The sequence below is a fragment of the Helicoverpa zea genome, chromosome 17 (genome assembly GCF_022581195.2).
Source record: "Helicoverpa zea isolate HzStark_Cry1AcR chromosome 17, ilHelZeax1.1, whole genome shotgun sequence".
NCBI classification, from domain to species: Eukaryota; Metazoa; Arthropoda; class Insecta; order Lepidoptera; family Noctuidae; genus Helicoverpa; species Helicoverpa zea.
The window spans coordinates 4,597,883-4,625,092 of NC_061468.1; the positions used below are offsets into that span (position 1 = coordinate 4,597,883).

At 39.1% G+C, this 27,210-nt stretch overlaps 1 protein-coding gene across 8 annotated transcripts in view; it reads left to right on the plus strand.

Moving 5' to 3' along the window:
* Positions 1-25,785, plus strand: part of LOC124638055 (potassium/sodium hyperpolarization-activated cyclic nucleotide-gated channel 2) — a 222,809-nt gene extending 197,024 nt beyond the window's left edge. For 7 of the 8 annotated variants that reach the window (XM_047174852.1, XM_047174860.1, XM_047174857.1 and 4 more), the window contains 7 exons: positions 17,749-17,912; positions 18,005-18,147; positions 19,370-19,507; positions 21,314-21,463; positions 21,990-22,208; positions 22,865-23,129; positions 23,248-25,785. In XM_047174852.1, coding sequence (XP_047030808.1) covers positions 17,749-17,912; positions 18,005-18,147; positions 19,370-19,507; positions 21,314-21,463; positions 21,990-22,208; positions 22,865-23,129; positions 23,248-23,864 — 1,696 coding nt within the window. In that variant the 3' untranslated portion in view covers positions 23,865-25,785. The remainder of the gene's footprint in view (positions 1-17,748; positions 17,913-18,004; positions 18,148-19,369; positions 19,508-21,313; positions 21,464-21,989; positions 22,209-22,864; positions 23,130-23,247) is intronic. The other variant, XM_047174853.1, reaches the window with a different exon arrangement.
* Positions 25,786-27,210: the final 1,425 nt, after the last annotated feature.

The window sequence follows — 27,210 nt, forward strand, 5'->3', positions numbered from 1 at the left end:
CAGCAATTAGCCTTCTTACAAGTCGGGTAAATATCAATTCATTCATGTATTTCAATAGAAATTAGCGAGATATTGGAAATCTCGGATAATTTGTTTGTTCCGCCTAAATATTTTGATATATTAGCATTACAAGTTTAATTCGTGTCCGGTTGACCGAATTCTTCCTTTATTTACCAAAGTATATTTCAGGATAAGGTGGTACTAACGACGTTGATAAATACCTTATTTTTATCTTCTACTTAAAATCTAACCCACTAAAATTACTAGCACATATAAAAGCTAAAATAAGTTTCATGCAACGCTACATGGGATTGATTTTGATGAACTGTACACTCACATATTTTAATGAATACAACGAAACATACACAAATAAAAATTCACAACTCATAGAATACCTATATCTAAACTATTCTAAACTGAAAAGACACAGATAAAATATGTACCTACTTACATCAAATTCGCAAACAGATTTGATAAATCCCTAAGAATTAACGTAAGTTATAGAATAGAATGCGAAATAATCTTTGGCCGTGCCTAAACAATAGTGTCGAATTGGGTTGCCAGAGTAAAAAGGCGGTTGGGACACGTTCAGGTGGCTCCCAGCACCTCACAGAAGTGACTCTTGGCCACTTGGCCCTCTGTAGCCCCCTCGAGCATCTGCCGACGTTGACGTCAAAATTCTACTTACTCTCGATACCTATTTCCGTTATAAGATTGGATATTTCATATAATTAGATGTCGTATCTTCGATGAAATTATCCGGGTTTATGCCGTAGTGAAATAGGTAGGTACATGGTTTTATGTAGCAGGTACATAGCTAGTTTATATACAGCTAGACAGCCTGTCCGGCTAGTGGACTATCATTGTGACCTATTTTTCAATGTTGACTCATAAAACTTGCAAATGTTAAGCTGATGCACTTAAATTTTCATTTTAGAGCGATACTTTTTGCTAACCAACCGTAGAATATTTTAGATCTTTTTGAAATCATGAAGCTTTCGTAAACAGATACGTCGATAAGTGATATAAACTATCCTTTATTTTACTTAGATGGAAAGTAATTTAAACCCATGGATTAGTCAAGGATGTTTATTATTTATTTAACTTACAATTTAAAATACTTGATCATCAATCAGGATTAACTTCCGTCTTCGACTGTCATTAAATAAGTACATACAAACAAAATCATCGGATGTTTTAAATATATTACAGCGACTGAACTACCTTGTCACAATATCCCAGTCAAAATAAACTATCAAATAAAAAGCTTTTCACAAATTGTAATCCGAAGGTTATTTCGCCAAGTATTGCTGACAGGCTTTTGATCATGCCAATGCGATGCCAGCACTTTCACGGACACGAGATGAGAACTCTCCAAAACATGATAAAGATAGCGCCGAATACACTCGTATTCTGTGTTTTAGTGGAAATTGTATATGAACATTTTATGTATGTCGAACTTTATATGGCCTTAACTCCTTTGATTAGTTACGCGGGACTAGTTCATATGGACAATAAAGCTTCTGAAAAGCTTTAATTATATAATAGCATGATTCCAACGGTGTTCTGCACTGTGACGCTTATCGTTTCTTCTAGTATATTTGCTGTAACACATTGCATACGAACATTTCTAAAATGTCCGGGAAATTGCAACTTCTGTGCGCGAACACCATAATAGCAGAAAAGGCGTGCCGAACGTGTAAACATTTTTTGTACAATTTTGGTACTCCTTTCATCTCTCACGACCCATCGTAACCAAAATAATGCAATAGTAATTTTTCTTACAGTCCAAGGTCACTTTGTACTGGATAAAGTGTTGAATAAAACAGTAGCTTCGTATTAAATAATCAAAGAGTATTGAGGCTACCGAGCTAATACTTACGTTGTATGTTGGTACTTTACCTGCGAATCTGATCTTATTTATTTACGTTATCAGAATCTGGTTCAATGTCTACATCGAATATTTGAAGGATGAAGCTCAATGGTCGTTACGTATTTCCGAACGTTTTTAGATTGATTCGGTTTGATGTTGAGTGAAATATGCAGAGTGGAAAAGTGAGGGTCAAGATTTTGTGAACCAAAGAACGTAATACTTCATCGTTAGTGTTTAAACGTGGCAAAATGTAACTACATATGATCCGGGTATTGTTGTAGAACACAATAAGCTTAACTTAGAAAAGCTAGATACAGCAACAAACTTAGATAATACAAATACCCTCGACACTCCTCTACCGCACTTTTACGTAACGATCATAAATCTAGCTTTTACGTGCTGCAAGCCAAACGGATACGCTAACAAAGTTTCTATCTCCCAAAACGACGTTACTCTATGTAATCCCTAGTACAGGAGATGACAGTTAGGCATTATCCTATTATGCAAAAGCCTGGAAGCTTAGGCCAGCGTGACACAATTGTCCGGAATACCGTACATGGCATGCAGGCATCTTGTTTCCTCTACCCATAGATAGTACACGAGAGAAAGGGACGAAAGCGAGTCCGTTACAGTCCAGTCGCTGGCTGAAACTTAACGAGGTGATGCAAATTTCAGCTGTATCGCACAAAGGAGGTTGTATTATTTCTTTTAGACTGTCCGAGCTGTCACTAGCAGACCAAGACTGGATTAAGTGTTGTAATTTAGCAGATTTACATTCAGATTAAAGCTGCAGTATCTCTAGCTCTCTCCATTTGTCTTGCCTACAGTTCCAAATTAAATAACACTTCAAAATTCAAAATAATACTATTACCTATCCAATCAGTGAATAAAAAACTAATGTATTTTTCATTCCTGGTAATAAATCCCAAAGTTATTTCATAAATGCAAATCACATAAAACATGCAAAACTTTTCACAATCGCATTTCACAAACAGAGTGACCACAAACCCGACCCTATCTATACACAAACCGGGCAGCTTTCCCAGCAATATTTACAAAGAAACAATTTGTCAACATTTGCATCGCTGAGGTAATTTCCATCACTCCCCTACTGTCCAAAGGTCACCGTTGACATTTCCTTGACTTTCGCCAACGAAATGTGAGGGACGAATTGAAAATACACTTTTGTAAGCGAAAGTGGCTAGTAGGTGATCTAAATTCAAATACCATGAATGCAATATAGGAAGATTCTAATTTAAATTGCAGTCCCATAATGTTATAGGACGAATTAATGTTAAGTAACTTTATAAGGTCAATCCTTGATATACTCAATTCTTCTATATGGACGTCATAGAATGGAAAATAAATATTTCCTTATTTTCATAGAATAACTGGATCCTGCATAAACCACTATTATCTAGCTAGCTCTAGCTTTACCAATTCTTAACCGAATTTGAGTTGTTCAATTATGTGTCACGTCTGTTTCCCCTTAGAAACCTAGTCAATGAAGTCTTAGGTACCATGGTTAACAAGTTCAATGCTAGCCAGTGTTCCTTAAAGCATTTAAGCGTCCCTAAGCTATTTCAAAGTGGGCTAAACAATATAATACATTCAGAACGAACACCTAAGCGTACGTTTATTACCTCGATCTAGACTTTCGAATACATTTTGTCCCTAGAGGATAAATTGCTCGCCAGATATCCAGCATTCAGGGGACTTTGATTAACATATCCCTCGATGGCCTGTAACATTTATTCTTGGATATAAATTCAGAACATATAAAATCTCTTAACGTCAATTTTTATATTTCTTTTGCATAGGGAAAATAATATAGAAATTTGTTTATTTTTATTAGAAATAAAAGGAAGAAAATTTTTATATTATTGGAAATCCCTAATTAGTGTTAGAAGAAACATGTAGGTTACCTTGTATCTGTTTTTCTTGTATGCAAATAAAAATATCTTATGTTAGGTACAATCACAGATTTGCCAACAGTTTTTAAAATGTCAGTCATTTGAGATTCCCTATTTCAATGACTTATCTGGGTTCCTCTACCTACAACATTCACAATGTAATGATGAAAACAAGCGACAAGCGTTCTACTTTATTCAAAAAAGGTTCTAAGTTAACACTCCTCGATTAAAACCTTAAGCTACTTTCACATTTACAATCGATACTAACCAAAGCTCACGTTAGCTTGATCTGGTTTATCTGAGACATGTGGGCCCCAGAGACTGCAGCTCCAGCAGTCAGCTGCGACTTTGATTAACAAATCCCTTAACGGCTACACTCCGATCCTCTATGAAATTGTTGAATTTGTAGGAATTGTTTGTTTTCATCTTGGCTTTTATTTTATTGGGTTATATGGCAGCTATGGTTAACATTACTATGAAATGAATTGCTGATAAGATCATGTTCTGTTCTTGTGTGATTTCGGGGTATTTCTGGGCCTTTTTTGGCTCTTTTATTTTTAAGTTATTATGCTGTTTTCAAACCTAATTTGTATGAATGACTGTTGATAATGCAGTAATTTATTCAACACCTTATTTTTTGTTTGGTCTCATTGACGCAGTACCAACCTTCATACAATTAGCTTCAAAACCATTAGTTGTGTTTATATCTTGTAAACAAAGACAAATTCAACTAAAGGCCCCCTTTAGAATATCGTGTTACATAGTCAAGAATCTCTGAAGAGCTTCCTGTGTTTGTAAAGAACCTTCAAAGTGGTCTAGACACTCAAATAGCTGGCCATCACGCTAACTTGACATTTGGCACGAAGTAGGTACCTAAGCCTCAGTACTTGCTCAGAAGAAATGTTAGATCTCGCCTTTGTCTCAAGACTTTAGTACTCTTTTGTCTTTCCAGCACCTAAAGCACCTGAAAGTCATTGAAACGTGTTTGCCAAAGTGAAAAATTGCGACTTTCAATCATATCTCCAAATGAAGGTCATTTCGACAGTCCACAAAGTAAGTGCTGAAGACAAAATGCCAAAAAATAATTTGACGAGTAGAAGCGACATTCTTCAATTCTTTGAGTGCGGTGTTTATGTACAAGTTTTATATACCACCTGCCCTTTGTGAGGCAAGTCGGTGAAGCCCTCTCGTCACAAATCCCGCACAAATTAGCCTCAATTTCAAAGTAAGTGCCGTACTGCAGGGGTTCATAAATGTGAAATTATATGCCCAAGTTTATGTATAACCTTTAGAGATTTTGCGACAATGCCGTAAAGTGTAGCTAAGTTATACGTATTTCGCTGTAAACCTAGGTTATCTAGTCGCGTTCTCCTTGGTTGGATAGAGATTATATTTTGTAGTCCTGGTGTTTGGGCTAAAGGACAAAAAATATTATGTAGGTAATAGTCTTGTAGCGATACTACAACTCACAACACCGCCATCTACACATTCGGCAACGCAACTATCCTGCATCGCACATGCAGTGTTCGCGCGCACAGTGAATACAGATAGATCACCCCGACAACAATTACTATGGGGCAGTAGCCCACCGGATAAAAACCCCTGTCCGGTCGGAGGATCCTCTCTTTACTGCGAGGTATGATGAGCTTTACTTTCTGCTCTCATACCTCCACAGTGGTGACCCCGACGTGTAGTATCGCTACAGTCTTATATGCTTTCACCGACTTCACAAGGGAACTATCTCCCGCGCCCGTATAAAAAGTGGTAGGAAAACGAGCTAAGCCACTAACTAACTAAAACACTTATAATATTAAACATGATAATTAGCTTTATAAACAGACAAATACTATTAAATCACTACGGATTCATATTAATCACTTCCATTTTAGTTCATAACAACCTAAAATGTTGAAGTGTAAATTACAATAATTTTCTTATGGTACCTATGAACTTTGAACATACTATTTCTGGCTTGCTACAACAGTTCGTTCAACAATTTTATTACCATTACCAAAAGTTAATTTGCCTATCCTATAATAACATTATTATCCAAATAAATGGCCTCAAAAAGTTTATCAGGTTTCACAATCTTTCAGAATAATAGAAAACTACTAACATTCACAGTTAATTTCATGTTTAGTTATTCACACTTCCATTGTTATTCAACAGTAAATGTTAGTACAATGAACAGCATTTATGCTCCCAACAGCGGATAAACAGCTTATTTTGTTATTTTTATAATTTACATAGACTTCTATTATTTGCCTATTCACATTTGCAGAACGCAATTAAAATAATGATTATTTTTAACTAGTATTTGTTCCTACAATTAGAAAACTGATAAAAAAAGAAAGAAAAAAATATAAACACATAAAACATTCGAATTGAGATGCTCGTTGCTTTAAGGAAGTCGGTTAAAAACAAATGTGAGCCGTTGTGTAACGTATGTATATATGACCTTATTTATTAATGAAATCTACTTAATTAATACTACATATTCTATTGAATATATGGTACGCCTTCGAAGTAAAACTGATAACCTGCCAAATAATAAAAATGATAAACTTGAGATATGCAAAACCAACTGATTTCCATTTCCGTGTAATATAACTTACCTATTTTCTATGACAATAGTTACGGAAACAAAGCAAATATTAATAAAGCCAAGAACCTTATTGATAATAATAGGTATGAGTGTTCCGTCAAATCGCGAGATATCGTAGTTTTATTACAGGAAGCTTTCCATTGCTGTATACATATAGCTGGTTATAGACTTAGTTTGTTGATAGTAAGCAATGTTTGCTGTAAACAACATTGGTGATCAAGCCGTCAGCAAATATGCTTAGTTGCGGTTAACCTACTGCACATTATCTAGGAAAATAGAAAGCTTTAGGTGGTGTTACGTATTTCCCTGGTAAAGACAGACGTGAGTAATTTTATAATTATACCTATTATCTACTTACTAGTTGTATGAATTTTTTAAGGGTAAAATTCAATAATAAAAAATACAACTTTTAACCCATTTTCACAAAAAACAATATACAACTTAACAATAAACTTCTCTAACAATACTGAAAATGTACTAAAAGTACCTACTACTTTAAAAGCATTAAAAAACTGCGCAGATATGAAAACACAATTTCATAACACGAACTTTCCACAAAGCATAACTCGCACAATAACATTTGTAACTAAAAATAGAACTACCGAACTGTTACACGCAATAGGCATGATGACAGTAATCAAAAATCATTAAAATAATATATTTATTAAATTAAACTTGAAGCTTGGAATATAAAACGCGCATTGTTTTCTTTATTAATAATGTGATTAATATGTATTTTGATAAAATAAAATTACGAAATAAGACAATCCGCCATGATATCTTGAACACCAATCAGAGCTCGTGACGTCATTTCTCAAAACAACTCGCGCGAAAGCGCGCGAACGTCACATTTCGTTATTGTGAACTTCCACTGCGATCTTTGTTTTTAATTAATTAATTGTTTATAACACGAGTTATGGAGCCCGGATTTATCAAGGCAAACAGCGCTAATTTGCCTAGAATTGATATCATAATGCTGGGAAAGTTTTTGGCATCAAATAAAGATTTTTGTTCAGCTGAATTTAGAAATGTTAAAACTTCCACGTAAGTATACTAGTTTAATTAAAAAACAATGAGAGATGAAACCTAACCTCGAAATAGTTATTTACATTATAAACTATGCTAGAATCTAGAGAACTATGTAATAACTTACATCAAAGTGATCTTCACAAAAATAAAGTTGTACCCTGGGCAATATTGCTTTTGAATCTCGCCTTGCAAGTTTAAGCCACTTGTTTCGTATTTTTTTATTGTGAGGAACGTACACAAATAACTCATCAGGAGTTGTTTTGGATGTGTTCTTACACTGGGGGACCCCACAACACCTATGCCCTTTCGAATTCATTATTTAATAACACAAAAAACTTAATTATTGCACGAGCGTTGTTTACTTGCGTCTTGTAATTTCAGTCGTGACGTCACAAGTGACGACATGACACTGACAAGCGTTTTCGCGCCGGATTCAAAGTGGACAGAGAAAAATGCAATTATTTGATAAAAAAACTTCGCATTTTCTTAAAATTAATAATTTTTCATATAAAATAGAGGTATACCTACATCATACAAAGGAATTTAAAAATTTGTCATCATGCCTATTATATATAACCGGTAGCCGACATCAAACAACTAAGGTTATATTTAACCGACGCGGTAAGGCCGAAGCCTGGTTAATCAGACGGGCCGTAGACTTCGCGCGCACACTACAAACTTTCAGTCGGCCGATAGTTGATTACGGCTCATAAATGAATGGAAGCCAGTAAGTCTGACACCAGTCTAACCAAGGGGTATTGGGTTGCCCAAGTAACTGGGTTGAGGAGGTCAGATAGGCCAGTCGCTTCTTGTAAAACACTGGTAGTCAGCCGCTTCCGGTTAGACTGGAAGCCGACCCCAACATAGTTAGGACAAAGGCTCGGGAGATGATGAAATGAATGGAAGGTAATTACGATCAGGTATTTGTTCGATATCAGACCGGCTAAAAACTTTGATTAAATTCACGGTTTTCTAAATAAAATATTTTTTGTCTACCAACGGGCCACACTAAATTTAACCGACGCGGTAAGGCCGTAGCTTCAATCAGACGACCCACAGACTTAAGTTGTTAAACCACAGACCTACCAAGTAGACTTATGTCACAAGATATGGTGACTTTTTGCTTAAGTTTATGCAAGTTATTGCTGATGGACGAGTATTATGTGCCAGGCTTTGTGGTAATATACATAGTCACCAATCTTAATAAATAGATAGCTTAGCTAAAGATTTGAAAAAGTTGTTATTGTTAAGAAAACGAAAACCCCCAGAGTCCAAATGTTTAAATTCAGTTACAATAGAGAATTATTTGATTTCTAAATATTTTTGTGTAGCAAAATTGTTCAAATTCTAATATGTTCCTACAGAACAGTTTAATATTGTTGAAATCTTTTTTGGCAAACGACGTTTCTTTGTTCGTAACAAAATGTTACTAAGATAGGTCACAAATGAAACCGATTTAAAAATGTATTCAGAAGATATGAAGTTCAAACATTTTCTTAAACTACAAAACTAAAAATATCCAAGGAATCAAAGTTGTATCCGTTTGCAAACATTTCAATTTCCAGAAATTCTATTATAAAATCTAAAGACCGTCGCTTCTTTGCAAAATATTTTCTTATACAGAAAAAGATATATTACCTACAGTGTATTGTTTACTTATATTTTCAATAAAAGATCGTTTCATCAAACATTTACGCTATAGGATTTTCTATTTATTCAAATGTAAATTCTCTCACTTCACAATAAAAGTCATTTAGAATATCAAAGCGTTTGAACGCAAATAATTAATCACAACCAGACGTATTCCTATCAACGGCGGATCCAGGGGGTAGGTCACAAGGTCATGACCCCCCCCTGGGCCAGGTCCAGGACCTAGGTGGACCACTAATTGAAATAGTTAAACACGATGTTTTATGTTTTTATTCCATTAGGTATACATTTATTATTTAGTATTATAAGATAATTTTTATTTATTTATTTATTTATTTTGTTTTAAAGAAAGCTTACAGACTAATTACACCAATTATTTAACAAAGTATATAAAATAATTGCTAATGACAAGCTTCCACATGTTTACAGAATTATATTAAGTTCATATTTTTAACAAACAAACTTGCTTCACTTTTATACTTAATTCAAGTAGGAATAGGAGGATGGGAACATTTTAGCAGGAAACAGGTAAATGAACTACATGCGTCTCCCATCAAAACAGTCCGTATTCAAAAATTTTCTTATCTTTTGTGCGCTAGTGCAGAATAGATCAATATCCAGGTGAGATGGCAATTTATTAAAAGCTGTAACGCTGCGTATGCAGAAGGCATTACCCCTATAATTTGTTGATGCGTGTGGTGCCTGTAGTAGAGGCCGTTTCCGTAATTTGTTTTGATTGGTACGAATAAATATTTTATTTTATTCCGAGATAATACCTAGGTAGATAGATAGATAGATAGAGGGAGAGTAGTTTTGCTGAAAAATTCGTGCTCGCAGCGCTCGCTCACTATTCTTTATTTACTCTTTATCCGTACCCAAAAGGAGGAAACAGGACCATGTTATAAAGAATCCGCTGTCCGGGTTGTCTACATGCTGTAGAACTCTCATGAACCCTTACCTATAGTAAGACAATAGAAATTTTCACAGAAAATGTTTTACTGTTGCCGCAATAAAAAAATACAAATTACGCGCCCTTTTCTACGTACACAATACTTTTCAAAAGTTTACTTGTTATATAACAAGAAAGTGCTTTCATCTACTTTAAGTCCTCGAACTGAATAAAAATTTTCGCGCTCGCTTCGCTCGCGCTTTTTTGAAATTTGTCCCAGAAATCGCGTTCGCTCAGCTCGGGCCATTTTCTACATAAAAATATTTTTTTACCTTAGTCCTTGACCTGGATACAAATTTTCGCGCTCGCTTCGCTTGTGCTTTTTTGTTTGTCACATGTGTCTAGTATTAATGCAAGAAATTGCGCTCACTCTGCTCGGGCCATTTTCTACATGAAGACACTTTTCGTAACTTTCGTAAAAATTTCGCGCTCGCTGCGCTCGCGCTTTTTATATTTGTTTTACTGTGTCTCCTTTTTTATTATAACAAGTGTACGCTATTATATAATATTATTTATATAAAACCAAATGTCGTCAACTTTAGCTCTATAATTAATATTTAGAAATCAATAATTAATATTTTTTGTGACTTGATCACGACTGTGTGACCCCCCCCTGGCGCCGAAGCTGGATCCGCCCTTGATTCCTATGATTTTGCGAACTGCGCTTAATTTACTACCATCTGATCATTAGCCACTTCACTAGTGCTGCGCAATGATAGGACAGTAGTCGATTAGGCAACAGTAACAGTTTATGTAATTTGATCATAAACTAAATCGTATATAAACAACAGTCGTAACATTTCAGCTGTAGTAGCCACAAAGCTGTTTGCCGCGGGCTGACATTACCCCAGTTTAGTCGATTCTAGAGACTGTATCACTTTAGTCGACTAAATTACGTGCACCTACGATAAATAGTCGAGTGTAATCGGATCAATATAGTGAACTCAGATGAAATACGATATAATTAGCAGTATTACCAATTTGGCCGGGTCACCGCACAAGCGTATCTCTGCACGCCTGTCTGAGTCTAATTTGACACGGAAATGTACCGAATTATCCGTTACCTGCTTATGATACACCTCATTTAATCATTTTAGTTGGACCGCGTAATGGGGGCTGTCGAACTGGTTATAAATTTAAACTAATTTTAATTTTTAAATTGTCGTACTTATTAATTTAATTTGAGGGATACATTCACAGTAATCATTGGCTAATTCTTTTAATTCATAAAGTACTTGCCGATAGGTGAAATAGGTTGTGTAATTTTTTTTGTTATTTCCGAAAAGATTTTTTTCTGGTAACCTCTATTGAAAGCAAGACTGCTAAGGAAGATAATCTTACCTGTATAGATATTATTTTACGACGTAAACAATGTGACATCATCAGCTATGTATCGACATACCACAGCAGTAATGTAAGAAGCTAGTACCGCGAAATAAGCCATAATGTGTTGATGGTCGCCAGTTATCGTCCATTCGGATTAACGACCCCCTTAAAATGGCTCCTAACACCTCCGATATGTGTTAAAAATTCCCCCTGCGATGACATAATGAGCGTAATCAAACCACTTAATGTTCTGATTACATTTCCGTATTACCCTCGTTTGTTTCTGCACTTAGGAACACAAAAACGCAAGTAGGTAACTATGAATTCCCTTCTCGAATTTTGGTCAAAACAAACTTTTTAAAAGCTGTGTTATTGATTTGAAAAATAAAATGGTTAGTCTAACATTAATTTAGATAGGCGGGTAAAAATACGATTTTCATAAATTCCTATCCAATGTACAGATTTTATGAGCTTCCAAGGAAAAGATACCAAGGGTCGTAGTAGTCACTAATTCAAAAGTGAGCTACATGAAAATTTGCCACGATTTATCAAAGGGTCGTATCGAACTTGGAAACTTTCCCGTACACCGCAGGGACCTACGTTTTAATAGGGATTGAGGTGTTACAGGTGTACGAAGTACCTGTACGGGTACTGATTAGGGTCATCGTCTCACGTGATGTGATCGTTAATCTTACCTTTGTTTGAGCTCTTATCGACCGAGCCTAGTGAGAGCTCTTTCCCGCCTTAATTAACAAGCATACCATTTGACGAGCCCGGTATCACTCGTAAGTATTTGTTACGTAAACTGTACTCTTTTCCCAGTGAAGCTTTATTTAATAAAAAAGAATATGCAACTCTGTATTCAAATAACTAAAGAGGTTCCACTTTAGCAGCATCTCGTTTTAATGCAGTAAGTTCTTCTCGCCCCAGAAATTAAAAACACGATAGATGACAAGATTAAGCCGAAAATCTTCATTTAAATATGCAAAACTGCCACTAAAACCAGCCTTCAGACCGAATATTGTCTACATATCATGAATTTCTGATTCATTGAAACTTTTTCGCAGTGTCTCTGTAACTTTTATTATTTAGTTCAGTGTCTACTTCATTTTAGTGGATGACTCCATTTGCCACAAAACTTTATTCATTTAACGAAAGTTTATATTAAAAAAATTAAGAGATTACTTTTAAATTGCCCTCTCTTTGAACAGTAATCACATTGAATCTGAACCATTACAGTTAGTTCCTCATGCGATTGCGCTATTTGAATATACAACAATAGTAAGTGCATCGAATTAAGGTTAATTAAACCAATGACTATTAATGTTCGCAATGAATGCGACGTACACAACAAATTCAACTCTATCGAGCACCTAATAGAGATTACACCGGACGAACTAATGTGAGTGCAATCACGTAAATTGATAGCGATACTCTAGATAAATGTACGCATATTAGCTACAGAATGTTGCGATTTTTATGAGTTCTTCATTCCGTCCCGACTTTATCGCAGGAAATATAAGCGCGATGTTTTTGTAACTACGCCGATAAAACTATAATAAAATGAAATTTGGCGATTGACAACGGAATGTTATTTACAATTTAATATAAAATGTTATTATGGAGCGCCGACGTCGTATATAATATCCTATAAACACTGATATTTTAACACCTCTTTTCTATTGGCTGGCCGTAACTCTTCGCCGGAGCTTTACGACTCCTGGCTCACAATTTTCCCGTACATTGTATTAGATACCTACCAAAGTACAATACCTATTCTATTTTGGACAGAATACCTATCCTTATATATTTTATGTTATCATATGTATTTTTTATTAGCTACGTTACCTACTTATTTTTCTATTATTATATGCCAGAAATAAATAATTTACCCAACAAGTCTTTAATAAGTTTAATTAGCAATGTTTAAGATGACATTAGAAGCACAAAGGTGTATAAAGTTGTGCATACGTACTATACAGCAGGAAATGTTAGCGGGAATGTCTTTTGTTTTGTACCGGTAATAATCTTTTGTAAGGCCAACAAAAGGCACAGATTGGGTAACGCCTTGTAAGATGAGGGTAATGTAAGAACTGCTTTTAGGCTTACTTAGGAGACACGGTAATTGATAAAAATTGTTCCTCAAAAGTAGTTTGTGAACAAACATAAATTTTTAAGCCTGATTTATTAATTTTGCAATTTTCTCCACGACCATTTTCGAAGAATAATTGAGTCTAGCATATATCGGTCACACTATGCAAGTAGGTACAAGAGGCTGACCCCGACATAGTTGGTAAAAATCTAGGCAGATGATTTATTTAATCCAGTAACTGAAATCTCTTCAAAGAAATGAACCCATGTTGATCACTTGCATTGTAATAAAAGAGTCACTATAAATTACAGCAAATGTTATGCCTTCGTGAATGTGTTATGAAAACTAACGTTTGTATCTTTGGTTTATTTTCGTTGTTAATTTATAAGCAGAGGTCAGTCGTGGGAACATTCCGAGTAGGTACATGTAGTATTGCGCACCTGTACAAGTAGGTATATGCAGATTAGCATTGATACGTGATTTAATTCAGCAGTGTTAAAAAATATAATACTCGGGAAACAAATCTTCAGCTGCAAAATGACTCAGCAGCGCTTAAAGCGATGCATTAGATACGTATCAAATATGAATCCTGCAGCGCCTGAGCGAGTCGAAGGAACCAAACCTGAGACCGTACAGTGAGTACTAGAACCTAGCTCTTATATCTTGTAACCTAGCTATCCGTATACTACGGCTTCAATGTCCATTGAGTGGCCGTCCATTTGTGTACCATCAAAGTAGTTAGCAGACCAAAGTGTGCGTTTGCTGCCAACGTCTGTCAATTTATGTAGGTACTATATCTGCAAGCTGGACTAGAACAGGACTTTCACTGTATGTGAAGGGATTATAAAAATATTCTTTAGGCTGTAACGAACTTCTTAAATCGAATGTCTAGTGAAATTAGGTTTAATTTGTAGATTACTGTTATTGGCTAATAAGCTCGAAAAAAATATTAACATCAAAAGAGTAATCTGTGAAAGTAGTGGAAAATAAAACAACAATTTTTTTTCACAAGTTACCCCATACAAAGCTTTAGGTACCTAGGGCTTTTTTGGAGCAACACACATCCTACTTAATTAACATTATGTACTGCTACTTACACGTATGAATACAAGTATTGTGTGGAAGATCAAGAAACAATGTACGTACATACAATGGGTATAATGCACATTTGTAATTCCCGTAATGCTGAGACGTCGGCCCTTATTATCCCATATACCGGTGTATGCACGACCTTCCCCGAAACGCGTGTCAAGGCCCTTACAGGTGTTCTCGTTTTAACAATAATATTGTGTATTAATAGAATAAGAAGAAGTTTTCACATATGTAATATTTGGAATCTTTTATCGTGCTTTTCATTAGAATATTTTGTTAAAATCTTTTGAACACAACAATAATTTACGCTGTAAAAGTAGTTCAAATACAGGGGTCGCCGGACGCTGGAGGTCGCCGGACGCTGGACGCCATCGGGCCTGTCCTGAACGGATGGCTCGATCGGCGGCATGGCTGCCTCTCGATGCATCTGGTGCAGGTGCTGTCCGGGCATGGCTGCTTCGGATCGTACCTGCACCGGATTGGGAGGGAGGAGACTCCAAAGTGCCACCATTGTGAAGCCGAGGTGGACACGGCAGAGCACACCCTCGAGGTATGCCCATCGTGGGCTGAACCCCGCCGCATCCTGGTGGCAGTGGTCGGGGATGACCTCTCGCTACCCAGCGTGATTGATGCCATGCTGGGAAGTGAGGAGGCATGGGACGCGGTAGCCTCCTTCTGTGAGGATGTCATGTCACAGAAGGAGGCGGCAGAGCGCATGCGGGAGAACGACCCTCTCGCGGCGCCGCACCGCAGACGAAGAAGGGGTGGAAGACGGCGACCACAACGCCAGTCCCCATCCGCCCCGGGGGGTGATCAGCGGGCGGCAGGCGCGGGGGTGCCACCGCCTGCGTTACAAGGATCGCCCCTTGTGCTCCGGCCATCATAGGGACCCCTCCCCACTGGGGGGAGGCATGAGGGGCCTGCCGTAAGGCGGGCAATCGCCGGTGGGGGACTGGACGCCGTAGATTCCCAGACCCCCTCCACTCAGGCGAGGTCGGAGTGCCGCTGGGCCTTTTTAGTGGGTATACCGGGAACGTCTGTACCGGGGAGCCCCACATACCAATCTCCCGTCCCCCGACGGGAAGGACATGCGTAATAGCATTTTTTACCCAGCGACAACAAAAAAAAAAAAAAAAAACAAAGGAGAATACAGGGGATTTCCGATTTCATAGATCCGCTAGTCAAAATTGATCTTACAAAAATTGTGTAAAAAACCTAATTGATGAATTTTACCTAATAGGTGTCTGAAACTAAACTACAATAGGTACTAAAATTGTTCTAAACCCAAACCATTCATATAATAATCTGTGCAAGCAATCTATGCAGATCTCAGCATGACATTACAATTTACTACAGCTAAACCTTGATCGTAACACTAACACATGCAAACTCAATAAAAGAACATTTATCGTTCATTCATTCCCGAGATAAAATCACTAGACACGCAGTTTATGTACCGAACATTTTAAATTAGATCAAGGCAAAGGTCGTACCTTCGAAAAGAATGTTGTTAAACTTCTCACGATTGATATGATTTGCCATTTGAAGGGGCACATTAATCATTCGTTACTTACATATGTAATTTGCATAAGGTATGCATAAATATTTACGTATGTAAATCCAAACTTGACTCGGAAGTGTAGCACCCTAAACGTCACACTGAGGTTCTAATATAGCTACGTTTTCATGAAGCATGACCGATGTTATAAAAACGACAATGACCTTGGGGCAAGGAATAACTTCAGCAATAAATACGACCTTAAAGAATGCCCAAATAATGTTAGAAATTACTATGAAAAACTTATAAAAGAAGATAAATAGAGAGTAAAACACCAACATAATCCCAACTGTCATGAAAGACGCTACTGAAATCACTCACCGCTGCCACTACTATACATAATAAACGTAATTTTCATTTCGTTATAAATCAGTTTCACTTATACGCCCCATTAAAAGTTCCAAGTTGGCTTCTCAAGCTTGGCGATCTCTTGAAACTGGAGTTATAGTGGTAATTTTTCTAGCTTATTGTTGGAAATTGCCGTCATTTACCTCTTTATATATACTTTCGTGAACTGCCCTCGACCGTTCCGTGGTAGGATTTTATGTAATTTCAGTAAGCTTCTCGGAGACCAGTTTGGATTCTATTAAAGGAGGCTTGAGGCTCGTAATAGAATAAATTAGATTTAATATTCGCAAATGTTTTAATAAACATGAGCAATTAGTGGATTTATGATAATTTTCTCTGATCTTGTATAAATGAACCAAAAAGTCAGGCGTATCTGAAAAAAAAATGGTTTCAATTCAAAACATGAATCTGATAACATAGAATAGACAATATGCCATTGACAATGAGTAGCGGTCAGTTTGTCACAAGAGTAGATAAGTCGCGGGGGGCATCGCAGGTGCGGCCAGATTATACGGCAGATGAGATCATTCCACGACCAATTGCTGGCTCAATCGCCTCTCAATTAGGTAATTGTAGTTATGAACACGCTAGCGTCCTGCCCGCCTCCGACTGACAACAATGTAAGTGCTTACTGCGCGATTACTCACCTGCTGTAACAGATTAACTGCTACTAAAACTGTACTAGGACCAGAATGACTCCAAACTGTATGATTTATAGGAGCTGCTAATTCAGCTGTGCTCTCAGAAAGACAAATGTGCAACTTACGTGTATCAACGATGTTGTGCGATCATCGTAAGGTTGACATTGCTGCAGCATGGTACTCAAGATAATGTATACCCATTCAGTTTCTTTCGCAGACTAAATTGGTTGTGTCAATATGAGTTGTTGCAACTTCCTCTAGTGGAACTAACAATTTATTTGCTGGGCCGGTCATCATAGAAATATCTCTTGCCTACAATTCATTGAAGCTCATATTAATGTCGCCTTTAGTGGTCATGATACCAGTATTCTAGCATTATTCTTGATAGAATACCTTATAAAAACTTCACGTTACAACGCTAGTTAACTATGAATAATAGGCCGCTGTAAGATGAAAGTTAGACTGAAATTTATTGGGAAACTTTAGCGTGTTTTATGACAAATACTAAGAATTCCACGTTTTAGCATACGACCGTAGGCTGCAGAGTACCTTCTTAATATCAGACTCAAGAAAAAGTTAAAAAAAGATCTTTTTCAAGCTTCAAAACTGCCGCCTAGTTATTCTCTTTTGTATTTCAATGTAAATTAACAGTTACGTTTGTATTGTCCGCAGATTCTACTGGGATCTATGTATGTTACTACTGCTGGTCGCCAACCTGATCATTCTGCCAGTCGCCATCTCCTTCTTCAACGATGACCTTAGCACGCGCTGGATCGCCTTCAATTGTCTTTCCGACACCATATTTCTTATAGATATCGTTGTTAATTTTAGAACAGGTATGTCCACAGTTAATATTTATAAAGTTACAAATCATACTCACATATTCATGCTAGCAAAATATTTATGTTTGTTCTTCTCTTGTTTTCAGGAATAATGCAGCAAGATAATGCAGAACAAGTGATATTAGATCCCAAGTTAATAGCGAAGCACTATTTGAGGACATGGTTCTTCCTTGACCTCATCTCTAGTATACCACTAGATTATATATTTTTGATCTTCAATCAGGTAAACGTACGTTGCAATTTGGCCGTGTTGTTCTTATTACTATAGTTTTAAACTGTCTTTTATGTTGTTGATATTCTGTTTCAGCTTGGGTGTTCATTTGTTTTATAGACAATATGTTGTTATTGTTTCCATTTCGTTTTTGTTTCTCATTGTGAACTTTTACCCAACCGCCACGAGAACCTGTGCGTCATCGTGTATTCAATTTAGTATTCGTAATATCAGGGTCTAAGAGAACATGCAAAGGTTTGATTGAGCACACCACTTTCATTTTATCATCAAACTCTGTTCTATTTTATTTTATTATGATTTGAACACACCCAGAATATTCATCTGCACGTTAATCACCAGTAACCCATATGATTTCTCAATGTTGTTCTACTCTCCGCTGTGTAAGCGACCTTACGTATCCGACTGTGATCGTATGGGATACTCGATCCTTTTCTAAAACTTTTGAAGATTTTAATCTGCACTTTCCAACTTATTGCACGAGCTATATCTAAATGCTTCCACTAAATTGCACTCTATTGTTCCGAAGGTGTTTATATATCTTTATAATTTGGTAATTAGGTATATACAGTTGTATTTCCTATTCTAAGCCTATTCTAATTGGTCACATGCACGTCGTCTTCTGTCTACCTCCTAATGTTTGGTTTCCTTCTTCAGAGTTGTTTAAAGCATGGTCTTAAAGCTTCCTAATGTAACAATTACCACTTTTGGTTTCCTATTTATCATATTTATTACATGTCTTGGGTTTTATTATACGTATATATATTTTTATTATTATTTGTTTTTGGTTCTAAACTTATAACAGCTACAACACGACCAAATTGTAATATTTAACAGCCTACACTGACAAATCTTGTTCAAAATAATAAATTGCATCGGTACTGAAGCTTAATATGATAGATTGCCACTAAAGGATAACAAGCCTTTTCTTTACATAATACTTGAACAGCTTCCACTAATAATATAGACAGTATACCCCACTTGAACTCAACTTGAAATTGTAAATTTACAAAACATAATTATAACATGTTTATTATGCTTCAGCACTTTTCTTTGGCTGACAAAATCTTTCAAATACTGCAATTATGCATGTCTTCAACACTTCGTCTGTATAAAATCAATAGGTATAGAGGTTAGACGAGATGCTCTGAACGTTCCTAAGGTTTCTGGGCGTCAGTAGGATCATAATCGATACCTAACTAATGTGTTTTTGTGTTGGCAGGACTTTAGTGAAAGCTTTCAAATTCTTCACGCGGGTCGTGCACTGAGGATACTTCGGTTAGCAAAACTACTATCTCTGGTGCGGTTGTTGCGGCTGTCCAGGCTCGTCCGATATGTGTCGCAATGGGAGGAAGTATATGTAAGCCATCATGCTCTTCTAACCCGCACTCTAAGGGTTACCCTAACCACTTGCCACTAACACTGCTCTAATATACATTACGCTCACATTTACTAACTCGACATGACTAAATACGCTACTAAAACTAATTACCTCTATAATATTGGATTAATTATTTGCAATATTGAGTACGACCTGAATTTACTGAGAAAAGATAAGATTGGCTATTTCTGTGCGTGATTTTATAAAAAAATGTTATAATAATGATGAGTAATAATGTTAACTGTTTTAGCGTAGTGATCCTAATGACGTTATATGGAGTTTTGTTGTAATCCTGTATTATACCATTGATCCCGCCCCCACTGTATGTGAGCCCCACGTCCCGCTCTGCACTTCTCTACTGCTTCTCTGCAAGCTTCTTTCTGCCTGAGCACGCTCTCACTCGTGACGTCTGAATCTATCTCTTGTTTCTGCGCCCGCGCCGCGAACGACGCCGCGTACCGAGTGTCCGCCGACCCGAACCGTCCCACACTTGCCAACATGAAATATTATTTGCCAAAATGTTAATATTATGTTGCCGCTTTTTCAAAGCCTCTAGTACCACTGGTGCGCTGAAGCTGACGTTCTGCAAATACATAACATAAACAACTAACGTCATAAGACATAGTGTACACGAACAACCCTGCGCGACCTATGAAACCGAGCGCCTACTCGATCCATATACCTGCCTGTTCGGTGAAAGTGAGCACGTAGTTTCCGAATAAAATGTAGATGTACCTTTAGAGGAAAAAGCCAAATCGCATTCCGAGAATTACACTTCGCCTCATAAGAAGCTAATGAAACAGATCATTACCAGAAACTGTTGCATAACATTAGAAAGTTAGAAGTGGCAACACAAAGAGTAGGTAGTGGTTACGTCGAACAACGTACGACCAATGGTTACGAAGCGGAGAGTCAGTGAGAAGTGGAGTACGGGGAGGGTGGTGGCGACGACATCGCAGTGACGGTGTTGTGTGCAGATGAGCCCCGCCCCGCAGCCGCGCGACGAGCCGGGCGACGCGGACGGCGGCTCGCGCGACCTCGCCTCGCAGGTGCCGCATGCCCCGCCGCGCGCTAGCGCATCCGTAGGGGACTAGCCCGCGCCGCTCGTCTCGGTGTTAGTGCATCCTGTGTGTGCCTGCACGCGCCCCAGCCCCGCCCCGCACACCTCGCGACGGTCTAAGCCCGCCGACCCCTCCGCGCTTCGGGCGCGCCTGGCTCTCTTCCTACTATCTCGTGTTTCTCGCTTGTTTTCTAGATCTTGCAGAATCTTCAAAAAAAGCGCACGGAACGGAGGGGACGTCTCAGCTCCGACGTTGCAAACAAAAAGAAGGGTGACACCAAAAGCAATCTAATCTTCAAGGTAACCTGGGTCGGCACGAGCCGGCGCGCATGTGCTCGTTCGCCCGCTTAGCATGTTGCCGGCGGCGCCGCCCGGCGTCCCTTAGTCCGCTGCGTTCGCTTCGCTTTCTCTCTTTCTTTGGCGTTTCTGTTTCCAACCCTCGTCCCGCCGGCGGCCGCGCGGGCTGAGGCGCGAGGCGGCGCGGTCGCGCGACCGTGCGGCGGCCGCGGCCGCGCGACCGCTGACGCCGCCACCACGCATGCTCGCTCGACGACTCGTCTCACGCGTTCATATTTTATTTCTCACTTCTTTACGACTCCATCGGTAGAGAATCATCGCGATGCTTGACCTCGAGCGTCCTTGTCGCGCGCAGTCCGCACGGCTTCCTTTAGAGGCGACATTACCTCACTTGCCGACCTCATTAATGTGTTCTCTTCTCTTTACAGTTCCTCAACATGGCATCAGTTTTCATGCGGATATTCAACCTTATCTGCATGATGTTGTTAATCGGACATTGGTCTGGTTGTCTACAGTTCCTCGTTCCTATGCTGCAAGGATTCCCACCAAACTCTTGGGTTGCAATAAACGAACTACAGGTCGGTATCAAAATCAGATATAATAGATAGACCAACCAAAATAAGTCCATAATTGTTATTTTAGTTACAATAGTAGGTTTATGATTACATGAACCTCAATATTTTTTGTGAAGCTTCTCGTAGGTCATGAATGACATAACGGTTAGCTACCGTCAGATATTCTTCTGAATAGTTGGACCAGCATCGTAACAAATGAGGTATTCTGTATACAAGCCTAGATACAAGCCGAAGAGTCCTTACAATAGACCTTATTCCTTACAATAGATAACTACGACAAATCATCTTATGCCCATTTTCACCAACAAATACCCAAATTTAAGGATTTCCTAAGAGCATTTAGGGAACACTTAATACGAATTTCGTTTTCACCAAAGCTTAAGTGTCTCTTATCACCTTTATGTTTGGGGGTGCCCTTATACTAAGTGACATTTAGTTAGGGAAACGTTAAGAGATTGTTGGTGAAAACGGGCATTACTTTCTTAAAGACTATAACATAAAATAACTGTAAACGGCATTGACTTTCCAGGAGGCCTTTTGGCTGGAGCAGTACTCGTGGGCGCTGTTCAAGGCGATGTCGCACATGCTGTGCATCGGCTACGGGCGCTTCCCGCCGCAGTCGCTCACCGACATGTGGCTCACCATGCTGTCCATGATCTCCGGCGCCACGTGCTACGCACTCTTCCTCGGTCACGCCACCAACCTCATCCAGTCTCTTGACTCTTCACGAAGACAGTACCGAGAAAAGGTATGCTCTAACCCACCCACCAACATTCTATTAACCGTTGAAATTAAACAATCACCCTTTTCTGTGGAGTGTCCCTAACCTTTTTCTTTAAACGGCGGAGATAAATCGTTATGAACACCTGCGCAGACAACCCGATAAACGGATGAAGTTTCGGTAACAGAACTTCTTATATTTCCATTACATCAAAATTGTACATGCATGTGTCTCACTAAAGTTTCTATGTAAAATTCCCATCTAATAAATCGATCACTAAAGCCTTCATTGCCTGTTTCAGAGATTAGACGTGAGTACAAAGAGAATGTTTGTTTAGTGTTTCACTGGTTGTTATACAGATTCAATCATCTGCACCAATACTCATGTCTCCCAACAAAATAACAAGTCATTTCTCGTACATTTCACAATTAACGGGTGTTCATAACTGTTTACTTCCATGGGTATACTAACCGCTGGACTCTCGTTAGGTTATTTATACATAAAGTGTTCTGTTGATAAGTCGGTCGTTTGCAGGTGTGTAGTTTGTACTTCAATGTAAAGTGAACTTGTCGCTAACAGTCAGTGGTTTTTGCAGATGCATGATTTGAAATTTGCTACAGGCGTGTGTGAACTGAGACCTCCTAGATCATCACATCTAACAGTCGTTCGTGTCTATATTCTAGGTGAAACAAGTGGAGGAGTACATGGCGTACCGCAAGCTGCCTCGAGAGATGCGACAGCGAATCACGGAGTACTTCGAGCATCGCTACCAGGGCAAGTTCTTCGACGAAGAGCTCATCCTGGGCGAGTTAAGTGAGAAGCTGCGCGAAGACGTCATCAACTACAACTGTAGGTCGCTCGTCGCCTCCGTGCCATTCTTCGCCAACGCCGACTCAAACTTCGTGTCTGATGTTGTGACCAAACTACGTTACGAAGTCTTCCAACCTGGTAAGAATCTTTGTTGAAAGAATCTAATTAGTGTTATATAAGTACGACTACCTTAATTACCATATTATTTGTAATATGAACGTACAATGTGTCTAATGACGAAAATGTATGATTTCAGGTGATATCATCATCAAGGAAGGAACCATTGGGAGCAAAATGTATTTCATCCAAGAAGGCATCGTGGACATCGTCATGGCAAACGGCGAGGTAGCCACGAGTTTGTCGGACGGTTCCTACTTTGGTGAAATCTGCCTTCTAACGAACGCTCGTAGAGTGGCCTCCGTCCGTGCCGAGACATACTGCAATCTGTTCTCCCTGTCAGTGGACCACTTCAACGCCGTGCTCGACCAGTACCCGCTGATGCGGCGGACCATGGAGAGCGTGGCTGCCGAACGACTAAATAAGATAGGGAAGAACCCCAACCTGGTGGCGCACCGCGAGGACGACACCACGTCCGAGGGCAACACCATCAACGCCGTGGTGAACGCGCTGGCGGCCGAGGCCGAGCACGTGAGCCTGTCGGACGACAGCGTGGCGCGGCTGTCGGAGCGCTCGCTGGGGCTGGCGCTGCAGCCGCTGCAGGCGGCGTCGTGCCGCATGGCGGGCGTGGCGCTGCCGGGGCTGGGCGTGGCGGCGGCGCTGCCGCGGCCCAAGTCCGAGCACGACTTCAGCGCCGCGGCGCCGCTGGCGTCGGCCGCCGCCTTCCACAAGTCGGACGCGGGCATCGCGCCCTGACGCCGCTCCGCGTGCTGAGACATAGCAATACTAGGCTTAGTGCGAGCGTCCCGCGGCACGCTCGCTAGTTGTAGCGTAGACACGAGTATTATAGCTGCGACTTCGCCGGGCGGACTCCGCGCCGCCCGTTGAATCTCATTTTGTGATCTTATACTTAATTCTCCTGTGTTATAATTTAGGTTAAATTTTATATCATTGACGCTGTGAGGAATCGACGGATACGTGACGTATTCCGATTGTATAGATTATACCTGTTATATATTGAAGAATGATACTATTGAATCTTTATAGAGATACCTTGCCATTAAAAGAGGAAATAATTATATAGACTAGACTGAAATGTAAAGATATCACTATTTTATGCTTTGTTGACGTATGAAATAGACCTCTATTGTTGATGCGGAATATTCGATGGCGAAGTTAAGTACGAGTGTATAAACGTTCCTGATTATCACGATTCAGAGATTATTATATTGGAAGCTCTTTAATTATTAAAGTTGGATCGTGGGAGCCACACGTGGAGTTAGGCAATGGGCGCGGGCCGGGCGCAGTGCGCAGACGCCCGCATGCGGGGCCGGAGCCGCACGTCCGCGCCGTGCCCGCATGCGGGCGGTGCGGGCCCTGCCGCGGCTGCACAAGCGACGCACAACTAAACAGAGCCTCACGCGCGATTCCAATAGCACACAGTTGCTTTCTTCATTTAATTATAAGTAGTATCTACCGATAATCGGCATAATTAGCGCAAACAAGTCTCTCAGTTTCTTAAGTAGAGGTGGATCAGTAGCGCTTCGAATCTTTTGAGAGTCGTTTCTGTATGTAAATATTGTAATATCGGGGATTTGCCTTAGCGCGGTTCGTTTGAACGGAGTGTTAGCGGGCGTTCGTTTGAGCGGTCCAGTCAATTATTCCGAGCGCTCGCATTGCGCGACGGACGTCTCGGTTCTCGATGCACTACTACACTTCATACCTTGTTTTAATTGTAGGTGAAAATAATTTATTGTCGATAGTGATCATTTCGTAGGAGTAAGTAGGCCGGAGCGTTAACAAATTCGGACGAATTACATTATGTGATAGAGCAGCGGTCGGCTGCGCGGGCCGGCGGCCGCGGGCTGGGCGACTGTAGGCCGCAGTACTCAGTAGCTAGCCGTTACCGTGCATGTTACACTGATTCTTTGACTTGGAACTTATCTGTCGTTTGATTCTTTCGATAGCCACTTTAGTTACTTCTGGCAATGATAATGGCTTTCCGCAATCGCTTACACATTTTAAATAACTTTAGCCTAACTTAGGAACGTAATATTATGATAATGAGCGACATATCCTAGCGAGGCTCAGTCCAACATTAGTTCGAGTCGCCGAGCCCGCGGCCGCCCGGAACGCAAACTTTGGCACGAATCATCGTTGACTAATTCTTATAGGGTCATGACAATTTGTAAAGATGGTTTTGCAAATGTTGACTTTTTAGCCAAAATATAGTTAATGAATGACGAACCAATACGCAGTAGCTTACTTGTAGATGAACGCAGCCTAGTTCTCAGTTTTGGCGACTAACACCAATAGATACTTTGTACTCGTAAGATATTTATACAATACATTGGTCTTAGCAGAGTGACTATCTGTCAATTTATCTACAAAGAGAAATATAATTGCGTTTCATTCCCAGAAGCATTTATTTGTTGTTGTTTTATCTACCTAACATTACCGCTTTTGTAAATTATATAAATTTTATAGAAGAGATCTATTTTTATTGTGAAGTTGATCTACTGGATGTAAGTAAAAACCTATATAAAATTTATTTCTTTTAAATCTGAACTGTTATTTGTTAAATATTTTAATAATTTCTGGTAACTATTGTCACCAAAAGTGCTCATCGCTGTCAAGAAAATTAGAGAAAAAATGCATTAAAGAATGAAGAAAACCGCCCCGTTGTTTAAATTACTGTTTATTTTTTGCCTCCTACGATCTATTGAACCCAGTAGCTAGGTGCCACTTAACACAGAATAGAAAATAACTACCTAACGACGGTACATGTATGACATTGTTGCCAGTCGTAACGGCTGCTGGTGACGTCGTGGGTTCGATCCCCGCACGGTACAACTAAACTTGTTCCGAGTCCATTCTGGGTGCTGTATGTTCACATTTCATTTCAGCTGTCCGCAGGTTGGGGGCCCAACCAATCCTTGATCAGAATGTTACTTCTATTTTTGTTTTAAATTTCAGCAAAGATCGCAACTTACAAGAACTGTATCCAAATGTATGGATAGCATCAGGGCCGTCTTAACCTATGGTGCAGGGTGTGCGAATAAACCGGGCGCCGCGGGCTCAGCGGCCGCGGGCACGATTCTCCTAAGTTAGTAATGTCAAAATCGAATAGAAATCGAATCGCAAAATGATCGCAATAGCAGTTTTAACCATATCGGGCATTCTGCTACTAATATAAGACCAATCGTATTCCAACGACATTCTATTGGTTTACGTGGTCTGCTATTTTGGTGATTTTGGTCTATACGGTAGTTTGCTCTACAATCATATTGCAATAGTTAATCATTTGCAGACAAAATGATTCATTATTGAATGACAGAAAAGGATAAAAACGTTTATTTCAAAGAAAAAATAGCGGAATGCCACATACGTTTCAATCGTAATTGAGTCGGGATTGGATCGTAGTCGAACGTGAATCGTATGTTGCTTAAGTAAAATTAGGAAAATCGGTAGGTCGGAAGAAATTTCACTTAAATTAATGTATTGTCGTATAATCCAGGCCTAGGCCATTAGATTCCAGAAGACGATCACTCGATTTGGGAGGATTAGAAGTCAAATAGGTTTTTCAATAACAATCTTTAAGACCAAGTCAATTCCTAGCCACTAAAAATAATAAACATAGAATTGCTTGCGTTTTATGGAAGTTTAGCATTGTAAAATGTCAAATAGACAAGCAAATCGTCACGTCACGTCTACAATAGATACCGCAACTTTTGCAACAACATACTCAAAAAATTAAAACAGCAATATTATATAGCCAATTAATAGAGGACAACCGAACCGACCCTAAGCGTCTCTGGAAAACAATCGAATCAATTTACAGCTCAAAAGACAACACAAAAGAAGCCTCAAAACTAACGATCCTACACAGACACTCAACAACTGTAACAAATACTTTACCTCATTAGGGAAGAACCCGTCAGACTTAATTCTCGCTAAACTATCCGAAACACAAAGCTCTCTTGCTGATAAATACTCACCCATCTCAAAAAGCTCACACTCATTCTTCCTTCACCCAACAGACAATACCGAAATCGATTCCTTAATAACTCAACTCAACAACGACAGTGCTCCAGGCCCCGAC